The sequence below is a fragment of the Lepisma saccharinum genome, chromosome 28, assembly GCF_977018435.1.
Source record: "Lepisma saccharinum chromosome 28, izLepSacc3.1, whole genome shotgun sequence".
In the NCBI taxonomy this organism is placed as follows: Eukaryota; Metazoa; Arthropoda; class Insecta; order Zygentoma; family Lepismatidae; genus Lepisma; species Lepisma saccharinum.
In genome coordinates, this window is record NC_139256.1 from 3,843,090 (window position 1) to 3,869,684 (window position 26,595).

The 26,595-nt window shown below is 38.3% G+C and overlaps 1 protein-coding gene across 3 annotated transcripts in view; it reads right to left on the reverse strand.

Annotated features, from left to right (window-relative positions):
• Window positions 1-212: 212 nt before the first annotated feature.
• Window positions 213-26,595, reverse strand: part of LOC145980552 (REST corepressor 3-like) — a 62,549-nt gene continuing 36,166 nt past the window's right edge. For 2 of the 3 annotated variants that reach the window (XM_083113576.1, XM_083113574.1), the window contains 6 exons: window positions 24,992-25,101; window positions 10,914-11,121; window positions 8,487-8,622; window positions 5,566-5,741; window positions 2,605-2,771; window positions 214-1,106 (listed from right to left, as the gene is read on the reverse strand). In XM_083113576.1, coding sequence (XP_082969702.1) covers window positions 2,628-2,771; window positions 5,566-5,741; window positions 8,487-8,622; window positions 10,914-11,121; window positions 24,992-25,101 — 774 coding nt within the window. In that variant the 3' untranslated portion in view covers window positions 214-1,106; window positions 2,605-2,627. Of the gene's footprint in view, window positions 1,107-2,604; window positions 2,772-5,565; window positions 5,742-8,486; window positions 8,623-10,913; window positions 11,122-24,991; window positions 25,102-26,595 lie in introns of all 3 variants that reach the window. The other variant, XM_083113575.1, reaches the window with a different exon arrangement.

Genomic DNA, 26,595 nt, shown 5'->3' on the forward strand with positions numbered 1-26,595 from the left:
ATAATGCAGGAAAATGTAAAATTGGGGTTTCACTGTATACAGGATCCCAACCTAGTAAAATGTTATAAAATTGCCCTCAATTTTACATTTTGCTGCATTTTAAGTAAACGTAAAATCGAAGTTTCACTGTATTCTGGCCTATGTGAAAATGGGAAAGTAATAATGCAACATCAATAATTATACAACTTTATTGTTATTTTTTTACAAAATATCAATATTTTATTGAATAAATACTAATTACTTGCAGTTTACATCTAGCATATCTACGAAAAATCTGTACAGGTTTCCAAAAAAGAAATCTAGTCTAACCTTCCACCCTTCAAAGTTTGAAATGTTGTGATGTACATCATGACTGCACACAAGCATTTCAACATAGCCTACCATTCATATTGAGATATTGAATTCATAGTTATGAACCTGCGACACATTGAAATTAAACTCAGTGGGTAGCAAGAAGAAAACCTAACCTACTAATTTGTATTAAGATTTTCACATTACAGGAAACAGCAAAAATGAAACAGTTACCTACAAATAAAGACCGTACAACTTCACGATATGTGGTAAAATTTTAAAACAAAGATTTGCACGGAATGCTTCATAATGTTTCCCTAATGCTGTCAACTCCAGAATATAAAACTATCAAACTGTCGACATCTTTCATTGTTTTAAAAAATCTATGTATGAGTCACTTTACATTATATATTATATACATATATGTCAATACTACTCTTTATAATATAGCTGTAAAATATATCATAGTAATCTCTTTATTCATCCCAACTTGGTAATCTTCAAAATATGTACATCTTTCTGATTAACCTATGATCTAATTATAATTAAGCATTTGAAACTAAATAAATAAATAAGAGGCAAAAATGTGCATAGTGTGCTTAACAATTCCGAAAAGCAACTCGCTTACAATATTATTGCATAAATTCTAGATATCATTGAACCACACAATGTGGCTGACCAGAATATCATATCCTGTATTATGGTTTCCCATTACAGATGGAATAAGTAAAGTTAAATGAATCAATGTGATTTAAAATCTTCTCTCCTGTCTATCCTGTTGTTGCATCTGTATTCCAAAGCCTCAAAGTCATTATCTGAAAAATAGTTACTTTCATTTACTACTTTTTCACAGACATTCCTACATTAGTAAAACTTATGCAGGGTACGGCAGTGATATGGGTGATTTGGCAACCCTGGAAATTGCAAGTTATGCAAGGAAGAAGAAAACGAGAGTGCTGCCATCTGGAAGACCAAACTTTACCATTTACTCTGGTAATGGTGTTCAGTCGAGATGCAGTTGTGGACAGGTGAACCAATGCACATTCACTGTGAAGGCATTTTACAAAAACAACGACAGTTACATGGACATGCAATGTACATTTCGTGCTCATTTTAATCTCGCATGTAATGATCATTCTTTCTTCTCACACAATCAAAGTGTGGGTAAATAACTTTTAGGAAGTGGGCAATACTGTGAGGAAGAGAAGTGGAAGTAAAAAAAGCTTTGAATGTGTGTGATGCAAAATGATGGACACCTGCGTAATGTCATTTTCAAGTAATTGTACATTCTGTGTCATGACATGTATGTGCATGACGTTTCTAAGCATTCATCACAAATTGTAAGAATTGTGCTTTCATTTGTTTTGTTACCGTGAATAAATTTGTATCTTTGGTGGAGTTTTCAAATTCAACCGTTTCACTGCAACACCCTGTACTATTAAAATAGTTTAATGGCTACACAACCAAAAACAAGTACTCCAAATTCTTCTAGACTGTTCATGTAGCCACATTAATAATAAATGTAATTTAAAACCATATTTTTCCTTCTAGTGACTAACACTACATCTTTCATTACTTATCATTTGAACACATCACATGTATCATTATCAAGAGTTAACTGAAAGAAATGTGTGTTGCAACAAATTATTCAGAACAGTTGTTTTGTTTCCTGTACAAAAGCTGGAGTTTCTTGCATCTACTGTATCTAAATCTTCTATCCATTTCATTCTACAGGGTGTCCTGAGATTTTGAACTTATGTATGAAATAAAAACAAATATTAAGAAAGACAACTACAAAGTAGCTTGCAATAATTTTCGATGGCCTCAGTGGGTATTTATTGAATTGATGAAACGGCGATACATTTTTATGCATTTTGTGAATTTCAGGACAATTATGACATTCATAAAAAAAAATTGAAATTTCGAAGGGTACTGGCAACATTGGTCATGTCAGAGGGAAGAACCAATTGTGCCAGACATCTGGCTATAATATTCAATTAATGCCCACATGAAATAAGAGGTTTGAAATTTATCACAAAAAGATAGGTAGGTTAGTCTTGCAAATATATGAAGTGTCATAAATCACTAAATGAACAATGCAATTTTCCACAATTTACACTCTCTGTACAATGTTGCGTTCATTGAATAAATCAGTCTTTCTGATTAACAATAATAAAAGGTAATGGCAAACTTGTATTTATTCTATAGTCATGCAAAGTATGATAGAGATATGTGATGAGAAAGACAAATACAAATCTTAGATTACTCGAGATGAACTTCCACCTGACTACATAAAAAATTTCCAGTGCTCACCTGCTCTTAGCCTACAGCCAATATCATTTGGCTGCCTGTGCAGTGGCCAGGGGGGCCTTGGCAAAGGGCTGCTTGATCAGTGGTGGGGGTCCGACGGTTATCGGGGAGCTGGCTCCTGGAGTGGGAGTGCTCGTTTCACTACCCGAGGAAGGCCCATCGGTTTCCATCTGCAATCAAACACAAGACATTAATCAATAGAGCCACAAATTTATGCTGAACAAAACATCAACATTTCGGTACAAAAACTGGGCATATTTCGGGATCGAAAACAATATATAAATTGGAATTATGGTGTTAAAATGGTGAATAAAAAACTGAATTTGATTTAAAAACTATACTTATTATTCAAGATTAACATTTCACTTCTAATAGCACGTTTATGTAGTTATCAGAGTTCTAAGTTTATTCCTGTATAAAAGAGTCAATTTTTGCTTCTGAAATATTTACAGTGGAATTAACCAATTTTCTGCGATTTGCATTAACTCACAGGATAATTCAGACTTCCGAAGATATTGCATCGACAAATAAAACCTAAATTTTGTTAAGAGTTTATTTTGCATTTTGCAGTTCTTTTCGCATCATTTTGTAACAAAATATTGAGAAAAAATGCACCTCACACCTCTTAAAAACATGAAAATTTAACATTTTGGGTTTTCGTCAAAAACTAAATATGCATGCCCCTATTAATGAACTAGCATATGCAGTGCAGGTGCATCATGAAAGAGCAAAACAAATTTCATTACTTTTCCAGGTATTTACAAATAATTTTACAAACCATTTTGTAATATTTTAACTTGGTTTACATTACATTTTTAGAGTAAAAAAACTGAAGCTACTTATTAGGGAAACCATATATTAAAGTACAATTGTTTATAAATGTGTAAAAAAAAACATATTCACAGAATGCACACACCCTAGCTGTATTGTATTATATCCAGTACTACCATAAATAGTGTCAACTTTGGAAGGTAGCTCCTCACTTGGACTTCAAAGTAAACAACATCCCCCCAGCGAGAATGAACACATGAGTCATTGCTAATTGAGCTACAGAAGTGATAGTGTGTTTGTGTTTAGCTTCCATGACGAAATGGGGCAATCACGAAAAACCATATAGCTGTTGTATTAGGCAAAATTTTCAAGACCCCTCCAAAAGCTTCAAATCTACCAAGAGGTTTGTGGATCCTATGATGCAGCGTTTCATTGACATCGGAGCTGTGAATTACAGGCACAGGCCGGGATGGCAACACACTGTAAGGACTGTGTAACTCATCAAATCAGTGGTGGTCCGTATGTGCAGAAATCCTGTATGCAAGCAATCAGTGATGGCTAGAGGCACATCATTTTGGTAAATAAAAAAACAAAATTTCGGTATAAAAACAGTCAATTCCAGGTTCAAAAGTGGTAAATAAAATTACATTTTGGATTTAAATTTGTGAAAAAAATCCTAAATTTGATTGAAAAACTACTCATTACACAAAATTAACATTTCACTTCTAATAGCACATTTATGTAGTTATAAGAAAACTGAGTTTATTTCTGTGTAAATGAGTCCATTCTTGCTCCTCCAATATTAACAGCAGAATTAATAATTTTTTCCGTAAATTGCACAACTCACAGGATAATTCAGACCTCGGAAGGTGTCGGGTCGGTAAATAAACCCTAAATTTTGTGTTTAAGAGTTCATTTGCAGTTCATTTCGCATTATTTCGTGACAAAACATGGTAACAAAATTTATCTCACACCTTTCAAAAACATGAAATATTAACACTACAATGTGTTTTTTTTTTTTGACATTTCGTTTTTTCATCAACAACAAAATATACATGCCCCTAGTGACGGCCCGCGAACTGAACATTTCCAAAATGATCACGGTCTCGTCTGTCATGAAGTAACCTAAGACCGAAAGCTTACAAACGACGTAGAGGTCACTTTCTCACAGATGAGTTAAAGTGCCAAGGGCAATAAAAGCGAAGCACTTACTGGAGCATTAAACAGAAAGTGGGCACTGAAGAATTTTCTATCAAACACATTTTGGGACAAACATCAAGAAAAATGGCAATAACATGGCACAAACACGATTTGGACATTATAAATGTAAACACAAGAACAGGTTTGTCAGCTCATATCATCGAGGAGAAGCATATGATTAAAAAGAGTGACAGGAAACATAGATTTGAATATCTAGGAAGCTTCGTTCATTGCAGAACATTGCAGAAATTAAATAATGAAAATGGTAACATAGACCTACTATGGAGTTTTCTTTTTCACAAGCGGGACAGGCCATCATCTTTAAATTTAACGTAACAGAAGACATCAAGAATCTCTGAAAAAGAGATGATGATTTTGAATTGCCTGATGATATTTGGTATTAATTTAAAAATGGTTAGAAATTTTCATCTAAAATAATAATAAAAACAGACTGCTTGTTTCAGCTTGAGCCACGGTATATCAGTCGTCAGGGTGTCTGACTACCATGCGAGAGACCAGTTTGATCCCGGCGAGGGATTCAAGCGGGTCCGGTGCCAACCCAACATCGTATAAAGTGGGTCCCTGGAGGAAACTCTGGGGGGTAAAGTTGGCCAGGGGTGTGGTGCTGATCACATCACCTCCACATACCCTATATGCCTTCATGGCATGGTGCTAAGTACAGGGGAGCACTTTACGTTTTTTTTATACTTTGTTTTAAGTTGCTATGTTACAATAATGTAACATTGAGAAGATCCATTGCATAACGGATTCTTTCTTGTTAAAAAAATTTAACCATTGTTGTAACTGTATCTTTAATCAAACTAAAAATAAATGTCTGATGAAGGGAGCATGTATTTATTCACCAGTGAAAAAAATGTTTATGTTTACTGTTGAGGAGGCTTTTGAGGGGTAATTCTATCTATCCTCAAGCATTTGTATCCACTGGAAATTCTGTGGTGAAGAAGTTAATCAACTATTATTTATTATACATACCTTCTCATCCTTTTCATCATCCATTATGGGACCATTCTCTGCCTCATATTCCTTCAGCACTGCATCCAGGTTGTAACGCCGTCTATAGTTCACAAAGAAGCTCCGTAGGTGTGCTTCTGTTTTTGTTCCAATGACTTCTGCTATAGCTTTGAAGTCCTTCCCGTACTTCCTCACACCTACAAAGAATAAACATTAAAGAAATGTGCACGTCAACTGCAAACAGTATAAAGGCTTTTCAGTCAATCAATTTATTAGGGCTAAACCAATACTATTTCGAAATGATGATGATGCTTATAGTGATCCTATGGACAGCAATACTTGAGCATTGTAACGATTGTACCACATCACTCTAACAGTTTCGCTTAAAAATATTCACAAAATAAAAATAAATGCACATATTGCATAATTTCCAAAATAATTAGATTCACAGTGTCACATGGAATTTTAAAGACCTGTAATATATTCAGACCCCAGAAAAGTACCTCTGACAGGGTGTCTACCAAATTCTTGACTTTTTCTGGACCTCTCTCTCCTTTTTCTTGACTTTTTTCCCTTTTCTCTTAATATTTATTTAATCGACCCCTACTTAGGTATAGCTGGAAATTAAGAAAATATATATTTTTATTCAATGAAACGCCCCTACCACAAGGCCGGTTAAGATGAGAACTGAGGCTGTACTTTAACAAGAGATTTAGACTTGCTTTAATTATTAATACATGTAAAAATTTATGATTCAGACTTCATCCTAGATGGGGAAGAGCCACACTACTTTGTTTGTTTAACTAATAATTTTACAAAACTTCACTCATACAAGAATGTAATTCTTAAGAAAGAAACTGAACAAATCTTAACCACAACTCAATACAGTTTTAGATTTCCAAATACTGTATTTACTCATGTATAATGCACACTTTTCTTCCAAAATTTTGCACCCAAAAACTGTGGTGCGTATTATGCACAGAATAATTTGGACAGCCAACATGAAACCGTACAGGGTCATTCCATGATTTTGTGACACTTGCATTGATTTTTCGTGTTAACGGAACCCTATCATGTTATATATCATTGTAAAGCTTAAATTCGGTAGTTTCTGAATATGGCAACAGTTTTACATTCAAAATGGCGATACTAATGAGCAATGCGGTTGAAATAAGCTCATCACAAAAAGAAGAAACACTGTGATTGTTGTGTTACTTTGGATGAAAGGAAAAATAAAATAATAATTAAAATGTATTACTGGTCAAATAATATGACATATATGGAATGTGTAAATGCCTTAATGAAAGAAATCTTGTGCTGCTAACTGCTAGTTTGAGAGTCCTGAATGTGTCTCTAATAAATGTTACATTAGTCATGGAAAAAGTATATATTTTGTTTGTTTTTTTAGAAAAAGTAGAGAGAAAATGAGCAAAACCATGTATAAAAGTTTAACTCTTCATGATTTACATAGCAACAGCTTTACAACCTAAAATAAGAAAGCCATTTCTTTAACCTGGATTATACTGCACATTATATACGAGATATAACTTTTTGTAACTTTTCCCCATCAAAATCCAGGGTGTGCATTATGCACGCACGTGCATTATACATGCGTAAATACGGTATTCAATTTTATCAAATTCTATTACAGGTATATAACAATATAAATTCACTATACTGTAAACAAAAAAATAGCAAAAATTCTTCACCACAAGCATAATTTCTTGACTTTTTCTTGACTTTCCTGACTGGTAGATACCCTATCTGAGCAGAGTTGCAAGATCCAGGAATTTAAAATAAATCCAATTTCGGCCCAGGAGAGAGACAATCCCAGGGTTGTTAAAAGTTCAGGAATTGTAAATAAATTCAATTCTGGTCCAGGAGAGAAAATCGTCAAGTGTAAATGGCTTCTGGACCGTAAAGTATTTCAATTCGGTCCAGATCAATTTAAAATATGGCCCATGACCTTATTTTCAATGAAACAACATGAAACTTGGACCGAATTTAAATTGTGCAAGAAAAAAGGTTCTGCTCCTGTTGTGGAACCCAACAGAACTCTTTAGAATTTATGGATTCCTGGACCTTTAACAACCCTGACTCTGAGTTTGAATTTTAACCGAGTGGTATCAGCTGATCTGATATATCGATATCGACTGTGAACTTTTAGTTACTTATTAGATGGTGTGAAGCCTGGATGTCGGTACCCATATATTTTTACATCTACGTCGCAACTGAAAATCTTGTACCACAAACTTTTATGTTCAATTCTCCATGGAGGCAAATTTCAGTGTTGCAGCTGTATATATTTTAAACCCACTGAATTGCTTACAGCACACAGAGGATATGCAGTGATTTTACATTTTCCTGTGTTGTACAAATAATTTCTAGTGCCAAATAAAAAATTATAATTATTTCCTGACTTTATATTTTCCAATAATTTAAATTCATTAATCACTCATAATTGATGTGTGCATAAACACATTAACTTAAAGAAGGAGCGGTAAAGTTATTAGGGTATGCTTGAAGTGGACAAACACACACACACACACACATAAGAAAAACTTGGTTGTTCAATTGGTATAATATTGGAAATTACACCAAGGACTTGGGTCTGTTCACTAGTTGAACAACAATGTTCATTTTTCAATATTGCAAATATCTCAATGTATATGTTTCTTTCCAAACTAGAATCAAATCCACGATTAAAAGGCTACATACAGTCTTACCCACAAAGCCATCAAGGTCCAATTGTCAAAAATTGAAGCATTTTCCACTCATAAATCAATTCCCTCAATTCATGTTCATTTAAGCTTCTATACATTTTTCAAATACAGCTTAAAGAGTTTCCTACACTACTCTGCCTTGAAATTATTGTGAAATTATTATGAAAACCAAACCAAGGAATTTCAAATTTTCAGTCAAATTAATCACCGAAAACTTACCTTGAACAGCTAGAAGTAATTCATCGTTTGTCCATCTGGCATTTATCCTATTGTTAGAATCAGGTGGTCTTAGCTCATCAATGCCCTCTCCGGTTTTTCTCTTCAACGAGCTGATAGTTTGCTTATTGTTTTGAACCTAATAATGAAACAGACAACAATTAGACAACCTATCTTTATTATTTTTGTTATCTTCGGCAATAATCCTTCTAATAATGTATCTTGCTCTAAACATGGAGGAATCAAAACCACTGTAAAACACATGGATTTCAGTATAATTAAAATTAGTGATATTAGAAAAAAAATACCTTGGAATTTATTTCAGTTTTACAGAAGTTAACTGGTCTCATTACTCTAACATTCAAACACCTGTAGTCTTCATAAAAACACCCAGATAATGTACCTGCTTAGAAAATTGCACTATATACAACTTTAAAATATATATTTCCAATAAAGATATTGTTGGTAGAGTTAACGATTTTGGCATACTGTGCAGCATAGGTACTTACAGAATCTGATTCTCGTACCTAATATTCCAGTGTAAGCCACACCTACATTATTTAAATAAATAATCCACAAATCCTGTTAATATCATCATATGTTGAGGTGCCTTTGCAAACAAAATTAAACAATTTAATTTACAGAGATTTCCTTCAACATCATCTTGGCATTCCAAAATCCATAATAACAAATTTTTGAACTCTAACACAGACTATTTCATGTGTTTTGCTGTCTACTTCCTGTTACTCTTTATCAATTATGTAAATACTTGTAGAATACAGATACAGTGGAACCTCAATTATACATTTTCCCGCATTATACCTAGTCTTACCATAAATACTGTCCCAACGTTTGAGGGTGGCTGTACTTCCACCCGTACAAGCGAGAGACGGCAAGAGCGGTAGCATGAGTCATTGCTTGTTGAGCTGGTCAAGTGGAAAGGTGTCTGTTGTAAGTGTTGAAGATGGAATGGGGTGAGTATGAAAATCGTGTGGCCGTGGTAGCGTTGCACAAGGTAGGCAAATTACCAGGGGAGATTTTCAAAGCCCTCCAGAAGCTGAAAATCTCCAAGAAATTTGTGTACTGCACTATCCAGTGCTTTGTTGAGACTGTTACTGTTAAAGATCGCCCACGGCAAGGAAGACCATGCACAGTACAAACACCAGAACTTGTGAAAGCAGTGGCGGTACGAGTGCGACGAAATCCTGTACGGAAACAGTCAGTGATGGCTCGTGAGCTAAGATTACAAAAATGTCGATGTCTTGTACGTTACGCAGTGACCTGGGACTCCATGCCTACAAACGACGCAAAGGACATCTCTTGACAAGTGAAGTGAAGCTCCAGAGGCTCCGGAAATCAAAGCGGTTACTTCAGCGTTACGCGGCAAATGGGCACCGTCGAATCCTTTTCACTCATGAAAAAATGTTCAGCGTTGAGGAGACTTTCAATGCCCAAAATGACAGGGTGTATGCCGCATCCTCTCGGGAAGCTGCTGACAAGGCCCCCAGGATCCAGAGGGGTCACCATCCTGCATCAGTCATGGTGTGGTGGGGTGTGAGCTACGAGGGCACAATGGATCTCCATTTTTGTGAAAAGGGGGTCAAAACTTCAGCCAAAGTGTACCAGCAGACAGTGCTTGAGAAACTATGCAAGAATCTTACCGACACCATCTTCCATGGAGAGAACTGGAGCTTCCAGCAGGACTCAGCCCCAGCACACAAAGCACCACCCAGCAGTGGTTGGAGGCAAAGGTTCCTGACTTCATTTCTACATCAGATTGGCCCTCTGCCAGTCCAGACTTAAACCCTTTGGACTACAAATTGTGGTCCAAGCTTCAGGAGATGGCTTGCAAGAAGAGACATCCCAATATTGACAGTTTAAAGCGGTCTCTTCAGAAGGCAGCTGCGGAGTTTCCACTTGATGTGTTGCGTAATTCCATTGATGAGTGGCCACGAAAACTTCAGAAGTGTGTCAGTGCTAAAGGTGGCCATTTCGAATAATTATTTGTGATTTTGGTTCATAATGCATCCATGCACCTCATGTTATTCTGATATTAAAATATCTCTCACCATTTTGTGTCTATTTACTTACAACTTTGGGACAGTATTTATGGTAAGACTAGGTACATTCAACCTTGATAGTCCCAACATAGCAAATTAAGAAATTTTCCTTGGTTTTACATTTTCCTGCATTTTGGGTTTCTTCAGTTTGGTCCCCTTAGAAACATAACAATTGATGTTCCAATGCATTAGACTTTAAAAAGCTATTAATTGTGTTCCTCACTATAAAAATAGCTGTTCCACAAAAATTGGTCTGAATTCTCACGAGAATCTTCCTGGTTGAAAGGGAAAGAGGGGGGATTTCAATAAGACAATAATAATATCCAATTATTGCATGCTACTTAGGATCAACAGTTAACCGGAAACTTACTTGTCTCTTCAAGGATACAATTTCACGATCCATGGCTTTCAGCATGGCCTCCCCTTGGCCAGCAGGGCCAGTTGCCATGGCAACCAAGTCGTCATGGTTTATATACATTCCTCTTGGGGGTTTGCGTTTGTGTCTCATAAGAATGTGATGTCTGTCTCGTCCATCTCTTTTCACTGGGCCTGTAGTAGGGCGAAGCATACCGGTTCGCCTGGAATAAGAATGATAGTAATTAACTCAAATACACAGTACAGTAACAGGAAATTCAATCCACACATTTCGGATCTTCATCTCTACTTATTAAGATGCAAATAACACTAACAATAACAATTACCTTCTTTTTGCACACGTTCTGTAGTGAATCTTAATTTAAGCAACAATTCTCCCTCTTCTAATACAGCTTCTTTCAAATATTAATTAATTTTCAGCATACCATGTGAGAATGGGATTGATTACATTGTAACTGATAGATTACTGTGAACCGATACTGATGCCAATACCCTTAGAGATTCCGATATCAATGATTGAAAACCGTACCAATTAAAAGTTGTGACAAAAAACTATTAATATGCGGGTTAAGTCGTAAGTCATGGCAACTATTTTTTTTTCTCGCGAACAGAAAACAACACAAAAAATCTAAGATATACGTTTGAAAGTGTATGGAATGTACATTCGAAAGAAGCCACCAGATGGTGTATGTGAATAATGGCAGGGTAGTAAGCATGCACGCAAGTTCAGTCGGTGAGTGACAGCGTTCGAAAATTATCCTAGACGATAATGCGACAGCTCACACGGCGGACATTGTTAGGAATCGCTTACAGCGGTGGGGATGGAAGAATGGAAGGTTCTTTCACACCTGCCTTATTCTCCAGATCTAAGTCCATGTGACTATGATCTCATCCCCAAAGTGAAGAAGCCATTGCATGGGAAATGGTTTGCCAACAAAGAAGAGATCGTAACAGTATTTCGGGGAGAGGTGGCACACATTAGTGCTGCACATGCAGCGGATGGTATCGCTGGCAACGGACAGTAGATGACCTGAGTGAATACTCTGAAGGTTGTTAAACAGTCTAGTTTTGTGTACTTGTTGTTCATGCCACAATAAAACACTGTTGTCCAATGTCCTGTGTTCTGCCTCTTCCCTACGAGAGTCTCCTGCATCCAGACTTCATCTGGTGGCTTCATTCGAAGGTACATTCCATGCACTTTCAAATGTATATCTTAGATTTTTGATGTTGTCCCCTGTTCGTGAGAAAAAAATAGTTGCCATGACTTATGACTTAACCCACGTATTAGCAGGTGAGTATTCAACACCATTTTTAAGTATCAAGTTATAACAGTAGTTTCAAAATATTCAGACATTACATCAGAATGTGAAAATACCTGTTAAGTAATCACACATCAGTTTTCCACACAATATTGATACAAAATAAATGGAAGCTTTGAATATTGAATAACTTGCAGGATAATTAGACTTCGAAAAACTGTTGTGGAGCATTTTTGGGGACCCAGTGAAAGACAAAATGTTGGAGAAGTATCGGCTGGCATAGGCAAATAAAATCCGACTGATACTTTCAGATACCAATACCACCAGTATCGGTTGATACCGAGTCTCATTTCATGTTCCGATTCCATGGGAATTGCAGTATTCCTGGTTTTTGCTGTTTTACATTACCGGAGTCACGATGGTCCAGTAGATACGAAATTTGACCGCCACATGATGGGACTCTCCCAGGCTCTAATAAAAAGGTCCCTTTGGGGGGGTCACTTGAATAATCACAATACCTCCACTACAGGAAAGATCAGGACTCGCTAAATGAGTTTCCACAACTTGTTGCAATATGCATGGTACAGTGTACAACACTTAGTTCTGAGTGCACTATTACAAGCACAAGCATTTTCACTCGATCAAAAAAAGTGGAAAAGTGTGATCAAACCATGGAAAAAAAACACTTGTTGATACTGGTGCAAAATCATCAAATTCAATCATTTTTGCCTCAAAATGTGCCAAAACGTCACTATAAATATATCAATCCAAAATATAAGAAGTGAAATTCGTAAGTTTATTACATGTAAGGAAAAAAACTGGCAATATATGCACAAATCTGATAAAACATAATTATACTCTTTTGAACAGATTTATTTTGCATACATACAGAAAGAACTTGGGGTATTTTCAATTTTAAATACTACAGGGTGGCTACTTTAGCACCACGAAAAAATTCAAGTATAATTCCAACATTTCAAAAATTCAAGGGTAAAGCAAATGTTTTCTCTATCTCAACATTGCGAATTACCGCCTCTCACCACCCACACACACACATACACACGGAAATATATAAACAATAAAAAGAGTATGTGTGATTCCAACGTATCAAAAAATTCTTATTATTGGGTTGGTGCGAATGAAATGTCTGCCGCAGGTGCATCATTGCCAAAGGCCAAAAAAATCAAAACTACAATACCTGGTTATTCTAAATAGTCGCCGTCTGCAGCCACACACTTTGGCCATCGCTCAGCCAATAATTGGATTCCACGGCGAAAGAAGTCTGGAGTCTGCGACGCAAAGAACTCCTCAACGGCATGTTGCACCGCCTGATCATCAGCGAAGGTCTTCCCTGTCAGGAAGTGATCAAGATGCCGGAAGAGTCAGTGGGAGAGAGGTCGGAAGAATATGCTGGATGTGGAAGGGTTTCATATTGCAACTCATGGAGAGCCTGCACCGTCCGTTGCGCGACATGTGGGCGAGAATTGTCGTGCAACATGAGGACACCATGTCTGTGGACCATTGCTGGATGCTTGTGGAGAAGTTTGTGGTGCATTTCATGGAGTTCAGCACTGTAAAGATCTGCATTGATGGTTTCACCTCGCCTGAGAAAGACATGATGGATCACACCCACCATAGACCACCATACCAGCAACAACACCTTCCGTGGGTGGAGAGTTGGTTTCGGAAACCACCCTGGACGTTGATCACGATCCAACCATTGTCCTGACCGTTTACAATTGTCATAGCAGATCCATTTTTCATCTGAAGTGACAATCCGATGCAGGAAACCATCCCGGTTATTACTTACACTCAGAGAACTGCACACCTCCAGACAGCGAGTCTTGTTGGCTGGTGTCAAATCATGTGGTACCCATGAGTCCAACCTTTTCACTTTACCGATCGCACGAAGCCGCCAAATGGTGTATGCCTAACTCGTCTGCAATGGCATGAACACTTTTCCGAGGGTCCGCTTCTACGGCGTTCCTGAGGAGCTCATCCGAACATGATGTTGGTTGATGGCCACGGGGCTCAATTTGCAATGCTGTGTCACCGGAACGAAATCTGACAAACCAGCAGCAATTGGTGCATTCATTTGCCATTCCTGGCCCAAATGCACTGTTAATGTTTTTGGCAACTTGCTGAGCAGACTGTCCCAGTTTGAATTCGTAGAAAAAAATCACTCGCAATTGTGTGTTCTCCATGGTGCACTTTCAGACGAGCCTGTTCAGCAACACACTGCCTCCTGACTGTCTGGGTGCTCCAGCCTGTTTGCTGGACATACACAGAGTTTATGACGTTAGACCCGTGACCTCAGTCAATCCCTGTGTTGCATTATTGAGGTGAGTTTCCCACCAGACGTCACAGTGGACATTTCATTCGCACCAAGCCCATAAATTAAACGGTATATATATTTAAAATATTTAATTTAATGTGCAGTTTTCATTTGCCATTTCCATACTCAAACTCAAAGTACATCTTCAAACAAAAGTCACAAATGTTATGGGATATAGCTTCTAATCTACGAAAAATTGTTAATTATATATAAATTTCAAACTCAAATTTAACTAATCAACTTCAAGATATCTTTCAGAGAATTGTTTTATTTTCCAGGCAGCTTTTTTTTCTTCCTCGATAAAAATAAAATCTAAACTGTGAAGAAACTTGCCTCACGATATTTATAAATAATGTATAAATTCAATGGGATTTGGACTAAGAAAAGTTGCAATTTTTCACAACTACGGAAAATTCACACATAATTCCCGGAATTCATTCTCGGTGAGTTGCCACCCAGTACTACATGAATGGAGATTTAAATACCTTAAAGGTTAATCAAGATTTAAATAATACTCGAATGTCGTCACAAAACAGAATTTCGATATTGTATAGATAGAATATGAAATTATAACAGCTATTTGTTAAAATATTGATAAATAAAAATTACCAATACTGACAACCGATATTCAACCAACCTGATATAAATAGAATTGATCCCATGAAGAAGTGAATTCAATATAATCTGGTGACTGTAGTGGATATTGCCTTAGATAAATAAACAGCACGGTTATAAATTTACTTCCTCAAATCAGGGTATGTGGAAATTTTACTTTTACAAACAAACAAACAAAAATAAAGTAAAATGGTAGAATTGTCCCCTCAGGTACATACATGGTGTTTCAAAAGTCACTTAACCCTAACATTGACCGCTTATAACATAAAAACTGGGTTTCCTGCATCATGAAGTCTTGACTCTTTTGGTTTCCAGTTCATTCCACACAGGAAATTATAGAAATGAATTAACCTTTTGGGTCCCAAGCATCTCGATCGAGAGGCTATGCCAAGGTCGTACATTTTACGTTATAACTTTTCTACTTTTGGCTAAAATTTCAATTTCTTTTTATATTGTTCCTAACACATGTATTTAACAGAAATGTTTCTTGCACTTTTTTTTTCTTCATGAAAATGGAGGGGAAAAGGCGGGAAAAGGCGGGAAAAGGCACTTCTCTTTTGCATCTCTTTTCAAGGTCAAATTTTTGCCAACAAAGGAAGACGGGCTTCGTTGTTCTAAAGCAATGCTTTTCACTCCCACCTTGATGTCAAAATGAAAGTTTTCCATGCTGGTGCAAGTAGGGGGAGGGGGAAGACTGGTTGTTGAATCTGCATTGGGAGAATGGAATTTCGAGGCACGCTGAAGGAAACCTTTGTTTTTGAGCACAAGTGTTCCACAAGTTGCAACACAGGTTACCCTGCATTGTCTAAAAATAGAATTTCAAGCAGCTGCAAGAATCGGCGCTCATTTTTCACTGCGTTCTAGCTTTTCGTCCGTGAAAGTTGTGCGTAGGTATGTGTCGTTTTGTGCCCAAGTGCGAGGATATTTTTTGAGTGAAGTGACAAGACTTTTTTGTCATCTACGTTTGTGCCTGCTGCATTTTGAACTTTTCATATCCTTTTCTTTGGGGGGGGTGGGGGGTAGAAACCCCTTTTTAAAAAAGTATTTTTCAGGGGATTTCCCCCCTTTCCCCCTCCATATGTATGCTGAATGTGCATAAATTATATATCCTCTGAATCTGTGATTCATTCTGCATACAACAGTATATCGTTCATATCTCCAGGGCAAATAGTCTCTGAGCTAGTCATTTCAAGGTACCGCTGCATTTTGAAGCTTGAATCAGTGGCATGCCGACGATTCCTTTTGGGGGTACAACTCACGTTACATTAGTCATATGATAATAATGCAAATATTTTTGTGTTCCTTACATGTCAGCGATAATTTCCATGTGCATGTCGACACTGTCATGTACTTTCTTCTTGGGAAGGGGGGCGGGGAGGAGGAGACCCCATTTTTTCCCAAAATTTTGGGTTTTTGAGTTAGCCCCCCCCCCCTGCCACATATACGGCGAATTTGCATAAATTTTTACATAGTCTGAATCTCTGGTTCATTCCGCGTACAACGGTATATCACTTATCTCTCTAGGGCAATTAGCCTCCGATCTACACTCATTTCATTGAAACTCTGCATTTTGCTCAGAATCGGCTTGGGACCAAGGGGGTTACATGTGAAAATGGCTTTGGGACTCAAAAGGTTAATGGGTCAAGTCAAGTGACTACGCGGAATGTAAACTCCAGGGAAGAAGAAGGGGTAAGAAACTATCGCAGGATCTTAAGTTGTGGTTTCTTGACTGCCACCATGCTAGTCTGTGGTTGTCAGACATTAGGGGGTCATGTGTTAGTGACTTTAGTTAATGGATTTAGGAATAAAAATTTTATATGAACTAACGTCACTCTCATCTTCAGGGATTAAAGATGATTCGATGTTAGCTCTCGAAAGCTCGGAAGCCTATCAGGAAATCACTTGGTTGATATCCCAAGAAAACCTCTTCATAAGTTGCCGCCAGGAAAGCTACAAGAATTATCTTCAAAAAACTATGGGCAAAGTGAAAAAGTGACATTTTAGAGACATATACAGTGAAACCCCGATATTACATATAATCGTGTGGTCCCAACAAAGCAAAATGTTATAAAATTTTCCTTCATTTAAAATTTTCCTGCATTTTTTTCAGCTCTCCCCTGAAAAAAAGTAAAATCGATGTTACACCATAATCTTGGTTAGACATTTTAGTGACATATGTATAATCTCGGTTAGAAATGCCAGCAGTCCACAATTATGTCTGCAGATACAGGCAACATGCACCCAAGCATTGACTGTACAAACACGTTAAAAATTGTAAATCACAATTTTGAAAAGATTTTTTTGTTGCACCTGTCTACCCTGGTTTGTCTCACCTACGTTCCTTTCAAACTGTACCAGTATTGTGGGAGAGGGCTTCCTAGTGTCAAGCTCTGCGACTCATCATCATAATCTATGAAGTATGCCAGCTCCAATAAAATGTTTCATTTCAGGGCAACAACTATGATTTTTCATGTGCTTGTATGGTCAGTCTTGAGTGCATGTTGCCTACTGATAAAATTCTGGACTGGCAGTGTTGCTAACCAAGATTATATGACACAAAAATATCACTTTCATACTTCACCCATAAAATTGCCATTCCTGCAAACCCTTCATTTGACCCTCATTGGTCACAAACCACACATTCCATTTTAATTTCATTTCAATGGTCTTTATTCTTGGGCGAGGTTCAGCAAATGCTGATCTACCACCTAACCTGACAAAGAAAGATGTGGCAGAGTACCTAGGTACATTATTATACAACCTTAGTGACAATGAAGTTCGACCAGTCACAAATATAGGAGTGCGTTGTGAAAGAAGGAGAACACATGCATATGCTGAACATATTTTATTCACCAGGCTACATGGAACAAAGGAAAACAAATTTCCGCTGCAACGCAGCAATGTATGGTGTCCACACAAAATAAAACATTTTCGTTCATCTACACGTGACATTGAAGTTCGACCACTGTTAGAGGGGATCCTGTTTACCATGGTGTGACGCTGCCACGTCGGCGAATAACTGTGGCAATGCATCGGGGCATGCTGCGGACGAGTCGTTCAAGGTATTCCACATCGATGTGGTGCCATTCCTCCTGCAGGCAGGCGATAAGAGCAGCCACTGTCGTGGGTCCCCTCTGTTTCACATGTTGCTTAAGAACATGCCACACATTCTCAATGGGTGAGAGGTCGGGACTCGATGGTGGCCATGGCAGAGTTCGCACGTGATGGCGAGTCAACCATTCTCTTGTCAGCCGCGCTGTATGAGGCCTGGCATTGTCGTGTTGAAAGATGAGACGCCGCCTGTGGAACAGGTGCCTTCGCACTGTGGGAAGATGCCACTCCAGTATGCATGTATAGGCGTGTGCATTCACAATGCCCTCACAGACGTGCAGTGGGCCAACCCCAGATGCCGTCATGCATCCCCATACCATCACTGACGCAGGTTTCTGTACCCGACGTGCATAACATTTTGCTTCATTCTGTTCCTCCTTCCGACAAATGACTGTTTTCCGTATTTTCCCATTCACAACATTGAAAATGGATTCGTCCGTCCACAAAACCCTGTTCCACTGCCGAAATGTCCATCCCCGGTACATTCGTGCCCACCGTAGTCGATTGCCTTTGTTCAACATGGAAAGGGAGGGTTTACGTTTCGCCTTGTACACTCGGTAACCACATCGCTGTAGGTAACGGCGAATGGTTCTGGTTGACACTTCAATGTGAAAGCGTTCTCGAGTCCACAGTCGTAATTCGGCCACAGAAACATTATTGTTGGTCTGGATATAGCGCCTAAATATCCGTAGGTCACGCACGCTCAGCAGGCGTTTTCGACCGGGGGCCTTACCTGGCTCTGTAGTACCCGTATTTTGGTGGTGTTTGATGATGCAGTGGACGGTTGACTTGGGTAAGTTCAGTTGGCGCCCTATTTCCCGTTCACTGAGTCCATCCCGTTGCAACTCCACCACTCTTCTCCTCACGGTGTTGTCAATAGGTTTGCCCCTGGCCATGGTGATGATGCACTGAGGTTCCTCGGTGCACAGCACACGCTTATATACGGCGGACTCCCTTATCGTGTCCGTGACGTCATGCTTCCGTCGAATGCGCCACTATCTGGAATTTCCCGTATGGGTCTGGTGCCTGGTCGAAGTTCAATGTCACGCGTATAGTTCCCCATTTTCGTTCTTTACGTGACCTTGGGTGCAACATGCTGGGATCACGATTCTTGCCTGCTCACATGTCTCCTCTTACACACATGCGTCACTTCTGCGGGTCACCCATTCCACCGCCTATGCCTCTGTGCATTTAATCACGCATTCCTTTCTGGTCGAACTTCATTGTCACCAAGGTTGTACATGAAGATTATAAGACACTACATAAGTAAAATAACATAACAGAAACTATAAACAAAAACTACTACTAGACAAAGAAAATCACAAAAGAAAACAGATGACAAAATATATACAGTGCGTGTGTGCTAATAAATGAAAAGATAATAATATACATGTATTATTACTTGGTTTCGGTCCAGTTTTTTTTCAATAATTCACAGGAAACAATTTTCAATCATATGTGGTATTACTTTGCTTCTGATCGTCAATCAGTGAATCATATACTGCCCTACGAAAGTGATTGTAGTTCAGTTGTTTCATTTAGTTCGGGAGTGCATTTCAGATTTTAGGTGCCATGTAACTAAATGAAGATTGCGAAACAGAAGTACTTCAGCGAGGTATATGGAGATTAGCGGCGTTTCTGCTGGAGTATGAGTGCGTTCCACTCCTGGGTTTAAGCTTTACACTCAGATAGTCCGGAATGTTTTTATTTATAGCATTGCAAGTAATGCAGGTTATGTGCAGTTCTCTCGATCTTGCCATGTTGAGAATTTTGTGCTGATTAAGCACAGGGAGAACGTGTTCGTGATTTTTAAATCTGTAGACATACCTCATGCATGCATTTTGGACTTTCTGAATTTTGCCTGAGAGCCTTTTTGCGATTGGCCCGTAAACAACATCGCAATAATGGAAAAGAGGATATATTAAAGATTGGGACAAATTTAATTTAATTTTGGGTGAAATAAAGTCAACAAGCGTGTAAAGGCTCTTTAGCACTGAATATCCTTTACCACACTGTTTCAGTTCATGTTCAGACCAGTCTAATTTTTGATCCATGGTCAAGCCCAAATGTCATATTGTTTGTGAGATTATTGTTTCCGATAATAGTAAATGTAGATTTATATGAATTTAGAACTAAGCCATTTGATTCACACCAGTTTCTTATATTTTTCATGTCCTGATTTAATAGTGCAATCGCATTTTGTAAATTAAATATATCTGTCGATATATACAATTGCGTGTCATCGGCATAACAGTGCACATTACAATATTTCGCTGACGTAATCAAGTCAGCAGCTGCTACCGTGAATAACCAAGGGCCCAGGATTGAACCCTGAGGGACGCCAGCATCCACTAGCAGAGGCGATGAGTTTATCTGTTAATACACGCTGTTGCCTTCCACGGAGATGCGTCTCAAACCATTTGAGTGCTATTGGGGAGAATTTGTAATATTGTAGCTTTGCAAGAAGTACTTTATGTGGTAGCGTGTCAAAAGCTTTGCTGACGTCAAGTTATATGGGATTTGTCCATTGCATGGAAAATATAGTCCGTCACTTTCAGGAGATCGGTTTGCATGCTATAGTGAGGACGAAAACCAGATTGTTGCGGGGGAAGAATGTTATATTGATTGATTTGATGTTTTAAGTCCACTTTATGCACAGTAAGGCTAATCGGGACTGGACCTACAGTTTAAAGTGGGATCCAAACCACTTGTGCCTCCACCGGGTATCGAACCCAGGACCCCTTGATTACAAGGCAACGACGCTACCACTGCGCCATCGGGGAGGCTCGGGAAGAATGTTATAGTCGCCAATGTACTTACAAACTTGATCGTTTACGATTTTCTCAATGATTTTTGAGAATACCGGCAAACTACTAATGGGGAGAATGTCATTTACAGAGGTCGGGTTCTGTTTCTTAGGTACGGGAATGACCTTTGCCTCCTTCCAAAAATGCGAGAAACAGCCTATGATGAGGGAATAATTAATGATATGCGTTAATGGCAGAAGGATTTGGAGAAGTGAGAGTTTTATCATTTTTTATAGATGTGCCGTCAACTCCGGCCGCGTTCGATCGGATTTTCTACACGAATTTTCTGACAACAGATTCATCCACTTCACGAAAACTGAAATCAGCCACACCCTCACTGAAACAGCCAGCGTAATAATGCTCACACTGCTGAGAAACTTACTCTTGGTTTATTTTCAAGTCACGGCATACGTTCACAAAGTAATTATTTAGCACGTTAGCATTATATAGTGTGGGAGGAAGTTTCCCGATTTTGTTTTTACCACTATAACCCCAATTCCGCATATGTTGCCATATGTGCTTCAAATCATTTGACGAATTTATGATATGTTCAAAATACACTTTTTTCTCTTGTCTTACAACCGATGTTGCAAAATTACGTAATCTCTTGTATTCAGTCCAATGTTGAGAATCATTTGTCCGCTTAAATTTCAGTAGCTCGTTATCTCTTAATTTCATGATTAACTTAACATTTTCTGTTATCCAGGGGGCTTTTCTCTTAGTTGCGCGAACGGTTTTCAATGGAGCATGTTTATCAAACACCGCATTCAATTTTTCGGAAAAGAAACACACTTTATCTTCAATGTTTGGAAATTCGATTAACTTATTCCAATTTATTTTGCTTAGGTCTTTTCGTGGCTGTCTTTCACTATCGCATTATAGTTCCTGTAAGTAATAGTCTTGCCCTTAGTCTTTGTTTTGCTGAAATGCAGAGAGACATATGCCAAACAATGATCGGAGTTGCTGACTGGTACAGAGACGCCAAAATTTATGACATCAGATAAGTTATTTACGAAGATCTGATCAATTAAGGTTTGAGTGTTATGCGTGATACGAGTGGGTTCTGTTAAGATTTGGGAGAGCTGATATGACAGATCATAAGTTCTCAAGTCAAAAATGTTGTATATAAAACAAATAATCATGCTGTACAAATTGCAACTTTGCCAGCAATGTGTAAAAAAGCCACAATGGCAATCACGCTGTATGAATTTTAACTTTGACAGTGATGTAAAGAAAAGCCATATTGGCAATCGCATTGCATAAAACAGAGTAATAGCAGTGTGGGAATATTCTATGGCTTAGCTTAATGGAAGCCGTGGTTGTAAGTTTTTGCGATGCATGTCAATCGGATTGTTTTCTAATAAATTTCAAGCATGTTTGCATGTGAAAGTTAATAAAAACCTGAAATTACTAACTCCAGACTTGTTTTGCCATTTTGCATGAGTAAGCGTATGTGGTTTAAGGCTGAAAGGTAAAAATTCCAGTAAGGAAGTTTGTCCCCTGCGATTTTCCAGTTGCCTGAAGTGCTACGAGAATTTGTAGGTGGTTACACTGATACTGTTCAGCAAGTGACCGGACGTAACGTGCGTCGGGCTCATTTGGCTTTAAAAAATCTACGTTTATGTCACCTAAGATTACTAAATGATGGACTTTGTGATATATATTCGATACAATATCTTCGATGATTGATAATTGGAGTATGGAATATCACCAGACCTATAAATGTCGCAGATGCCAATACTGCATTGCTTTTGAAGGATTATTATTACGATAAATTCAATATTATTAATCTCTTCAGGAATAATTGATATCTCTTCTACCGCTAGCTCCGAACGCACGTAAAATAAAATTCCGCCGGCACCTTTATGCTTGCGGTCTTCCCTAATTACGTTGAATCCTGGTATGTTGATTATTTGATAATTTGTGTGTTCCTTAAGCTATGTCTCGGTCACAAGAAGAGCATCCAAATTATTTTCTTCTACCGTGTGACGTATTTCGTCAATTTTCAGTACCAGGGAACAAGCATTGACATGGGCGATAGTGAAGTGGGGAAGGGGGCAGGGGGAGGCAGCAGGAGTTGCACTGCCTGCAGGTGACGTTCTTGGAAGGAGGGAAGGTTGTTTTGACAAATTTGAGAGTGCAATGGTGGAGGGGGAAGGTGGAATGCACTGGGCCAATTCAGAGGCAGGTTTAACCAGGGGTGGCAACATTTGGAAATTTAACATGAAACAACATATGAAAACTGACGATGAGAAGCAAAGTAAAACTTTTACCAGTGATATGAATTGCATCTGGTCCATTTCTTGCACTACTTCTCACACGCATAATATCTGTATAACTAAATAATAAAATTTAAATCATCATTGTTCACTTCAATCTTTTCACACGGCACCCCCTCCATTCATGTTAAAGCATCGAGGTCCTCAGGTGATGCAATCAAACAGCGACGTCCTCCGTGTGATACAAACACTCGCCTGTCCTGACTCCAAGCATTCCGTGGTCCCACTCGATCCTTACAACCTCTGCCGGTAAGAAGTTAGTGATTCCGTGATTAACAGAGGAGAGTTCTTCAAAAGCTTCTTCTCCTTCCACACTGCGTTTCTGGAGTTGTAACTAACTAATTTAACAATAATTAGTTGTTTTCCGTATCTCACTACTTTCGCTGCCGATCTCCTTGGACGACCAATTCTGTGGCAACGGTCAACGTGTTCCAGTACCAGGTGTTGCAGCTTCAGTTTGTCATGTAGCATCTGGAGGATGATGCTGTCCACATCCTCGTTTGGTGTTTCGGGGACTCCGTGCACCAGAATGCAGTTTCTTCTTGAATATTGAGCCAGGTCGTCGATGTCAACACTGTTGTTCTGAACTTGTTTGTCCATAGCATCCGGCTCTCTTCGTAGGACTGCAATGGAGTCGTTTGTTGTCTTCTTGAACACCATAAATTCTTCCCTGAGACAGGTGAGAGATTGGTGAAGGTCGGCATCACTCTGTGCTGGTCCATGTTGGGCTATCAACACATAGCTCCTGGATTGATTCCATTGTTCTTTCCATCTCTTCCACTTACCACCCCGGTAATTGTAGGTTTCGACATATTGCAACCTGGAGACCCACGGGGAAACTATATTCCTCTGGCAGAAAATGTGGCAAAGTAGCGACTGTGGAGAGAAGAATGCCAGGCTCGCAGAGGGGTGCTAACGCGGAGCTCTATTCACGCACGTCCATCCACTTCGACTACCAACATTGGTACAGTGTCAGTAATTAAAACCATAAAATTATTTCTTATAATTTTTCCTCCCACAAAAATTGCATTTTGAAAAATAAAAATTCAGTCGCACCAACACATCAATTTCTAGAATTTCAAGCATGGGGTGAAATGCTAATCAAAAGAATTTCAAAATACGTATCTGAATGGATGAAGCAGCTTCATAATTCAAAAACCCACAGCAAATATCTCTCATACATTTTATTTAAGCCTAGATTTTAATTCGACCAAGACATGTTAAATATGTACATAATGTTGTAGATAGCCATTGATACATGCAAGTATATTAAAATATGTAATAATATTTTCATATTATTATTATTTATAACAATACAATGATCTTTTTAGAGAATATATTTTTGGAAAATATGTCTAACGGCAACAATTGTGATTTTTGACTACATACAAAGGAAAAAATAAAAATCCACATGCTAGTTATAAGCGATCAAAAGCTGTGTAAGTTATAAGCATGACATTTGAAACTCACTGTAGAAATATTAGATTTTCAGCAATTTTACTGAAACTCAAATATCAGCAACATTGATGGAGTACGAAGTACATTTTACAAAAGAGAGAATTTCGCCTGAATTTTCCATTTCTTTTTGTACGTCTGTACGTCTGTCTTCCTCCTAATTTTTGTATTTTGTACAGCAAAGCAATTCTAATTAGAACAAAACAACAAACCTCCAGTGCTGGTAGCAAGTGTTGCACATATTTCCTCTGGGTGAAGAGTGAACGTGGGTGCAGCTGACTCCACAGTTGGAACAGGAAGATTTGGTGGTCTCGCCTTCTTTCTGCAAAGAGACACAAGGTTCCTGGGTGATGGACAGAAACATACAACAGAAAAAAAAAACAATACTAGAGAAAGGTAAATGATATGCATTCATGACAATGCAAAAGTATAAGTTACTGGGTCATGCATGTGTTAATACCAATAAAGCTGAAAAAAAGTCAGTGCTGTAAGACAGAAGACAGTACTGGCTCAAAACTGATCCCATTGCGGAGGTTTGATACCTCGTGAGGCATGCAAAAACACAGTGTCCTTACCTATAATACTGAAAAAACCTTTCCCAATATATAGATGATATCACAATGAAAACCCATAAGGCCTCATTATGACATTAGAAGGCATTGAAAATGTCAATTACTGACCCAATAATCTATAAATAGCCTTTAACTCAGTGTAAAATTATTCCATTTTATGAATAAATAAGAATATAAACATATAGATGACAGTTTCTGGTACATATTACAAAGAAAATGTTTGAATTATCAAGTTTCTTTTTCAAGGGCAAAACCCATTACAGTCCCTTATGAATGTTAAGTAAGAATATGAACGAACCAGTCAGTATCGAACAGGTGTTCTCAGGTTACCACCCAGGTTAAATCGGTGTTAGCTTCCAATGTTTCGAGCGCATACATTGCTCTCATCATCAGGGAATGTAAAAATGCAGACCAGTGTAGGGTTATACATATGACTTTGATGGGGCTTAGCTTGAACGCTGTCTTCCGATTGGCTCTCTCTGGATCCAGGCATTCTCATTGGCTGGTGTCGTGTTTTTACGGACCATTGAACAGCGACGCAATGCATATCAGTGCAATATCAGATTATTCCAACCACAAAAGTCGGGACTTGCAAAACACAGCATCACAGAAGGGGACAGAATTTTATTTGATGACACCAAAATAATAGCAAAATGTGCCGGTTACTGGGACTGAAGGGTAAAGGAAGCCATAATCATTTCACGGGAAAGCACCAATCTCAACAGGGACGTGGAACTCCAGCTCAGTAACGCCTAGAACCAACTCCTCCATAAAGACACAACACCAGCCAATGAGAACACCTGGATCCAGAGAGAGCCAATAGGAAGACAGCATCCAAGCTAAACCCCATCGAAGTCATATATATAACCCTACACTAGTCTCCATTTTTACATTTTCTGAGGATGAAGCTAACACCGATTTAATCTGGCTGGTAACCCAAGAACACCTGTTCAAATCACGTTGCCAGCAAAGCTACAGTTCAGTCAGTATCTTCAAGGAATACAATAATTTAATCACATTAGTAGAATATTGGTTATTACCAGATGTTGCTAAATTTTATATTGGTAATTTATCAGCAAATATTTTGCAACATGCAGCTCTTATGGCTGAAGACAGGTTTAGATGTATGATTGGAATTGTTCACTTCTTGCTAAACCCTGACACTTTTCACAAATAAAAAACAGGCATCACAGTGTTCATCCCAGACCACTGGTAATCTAAACAGCATTGATAAATGTTTATCA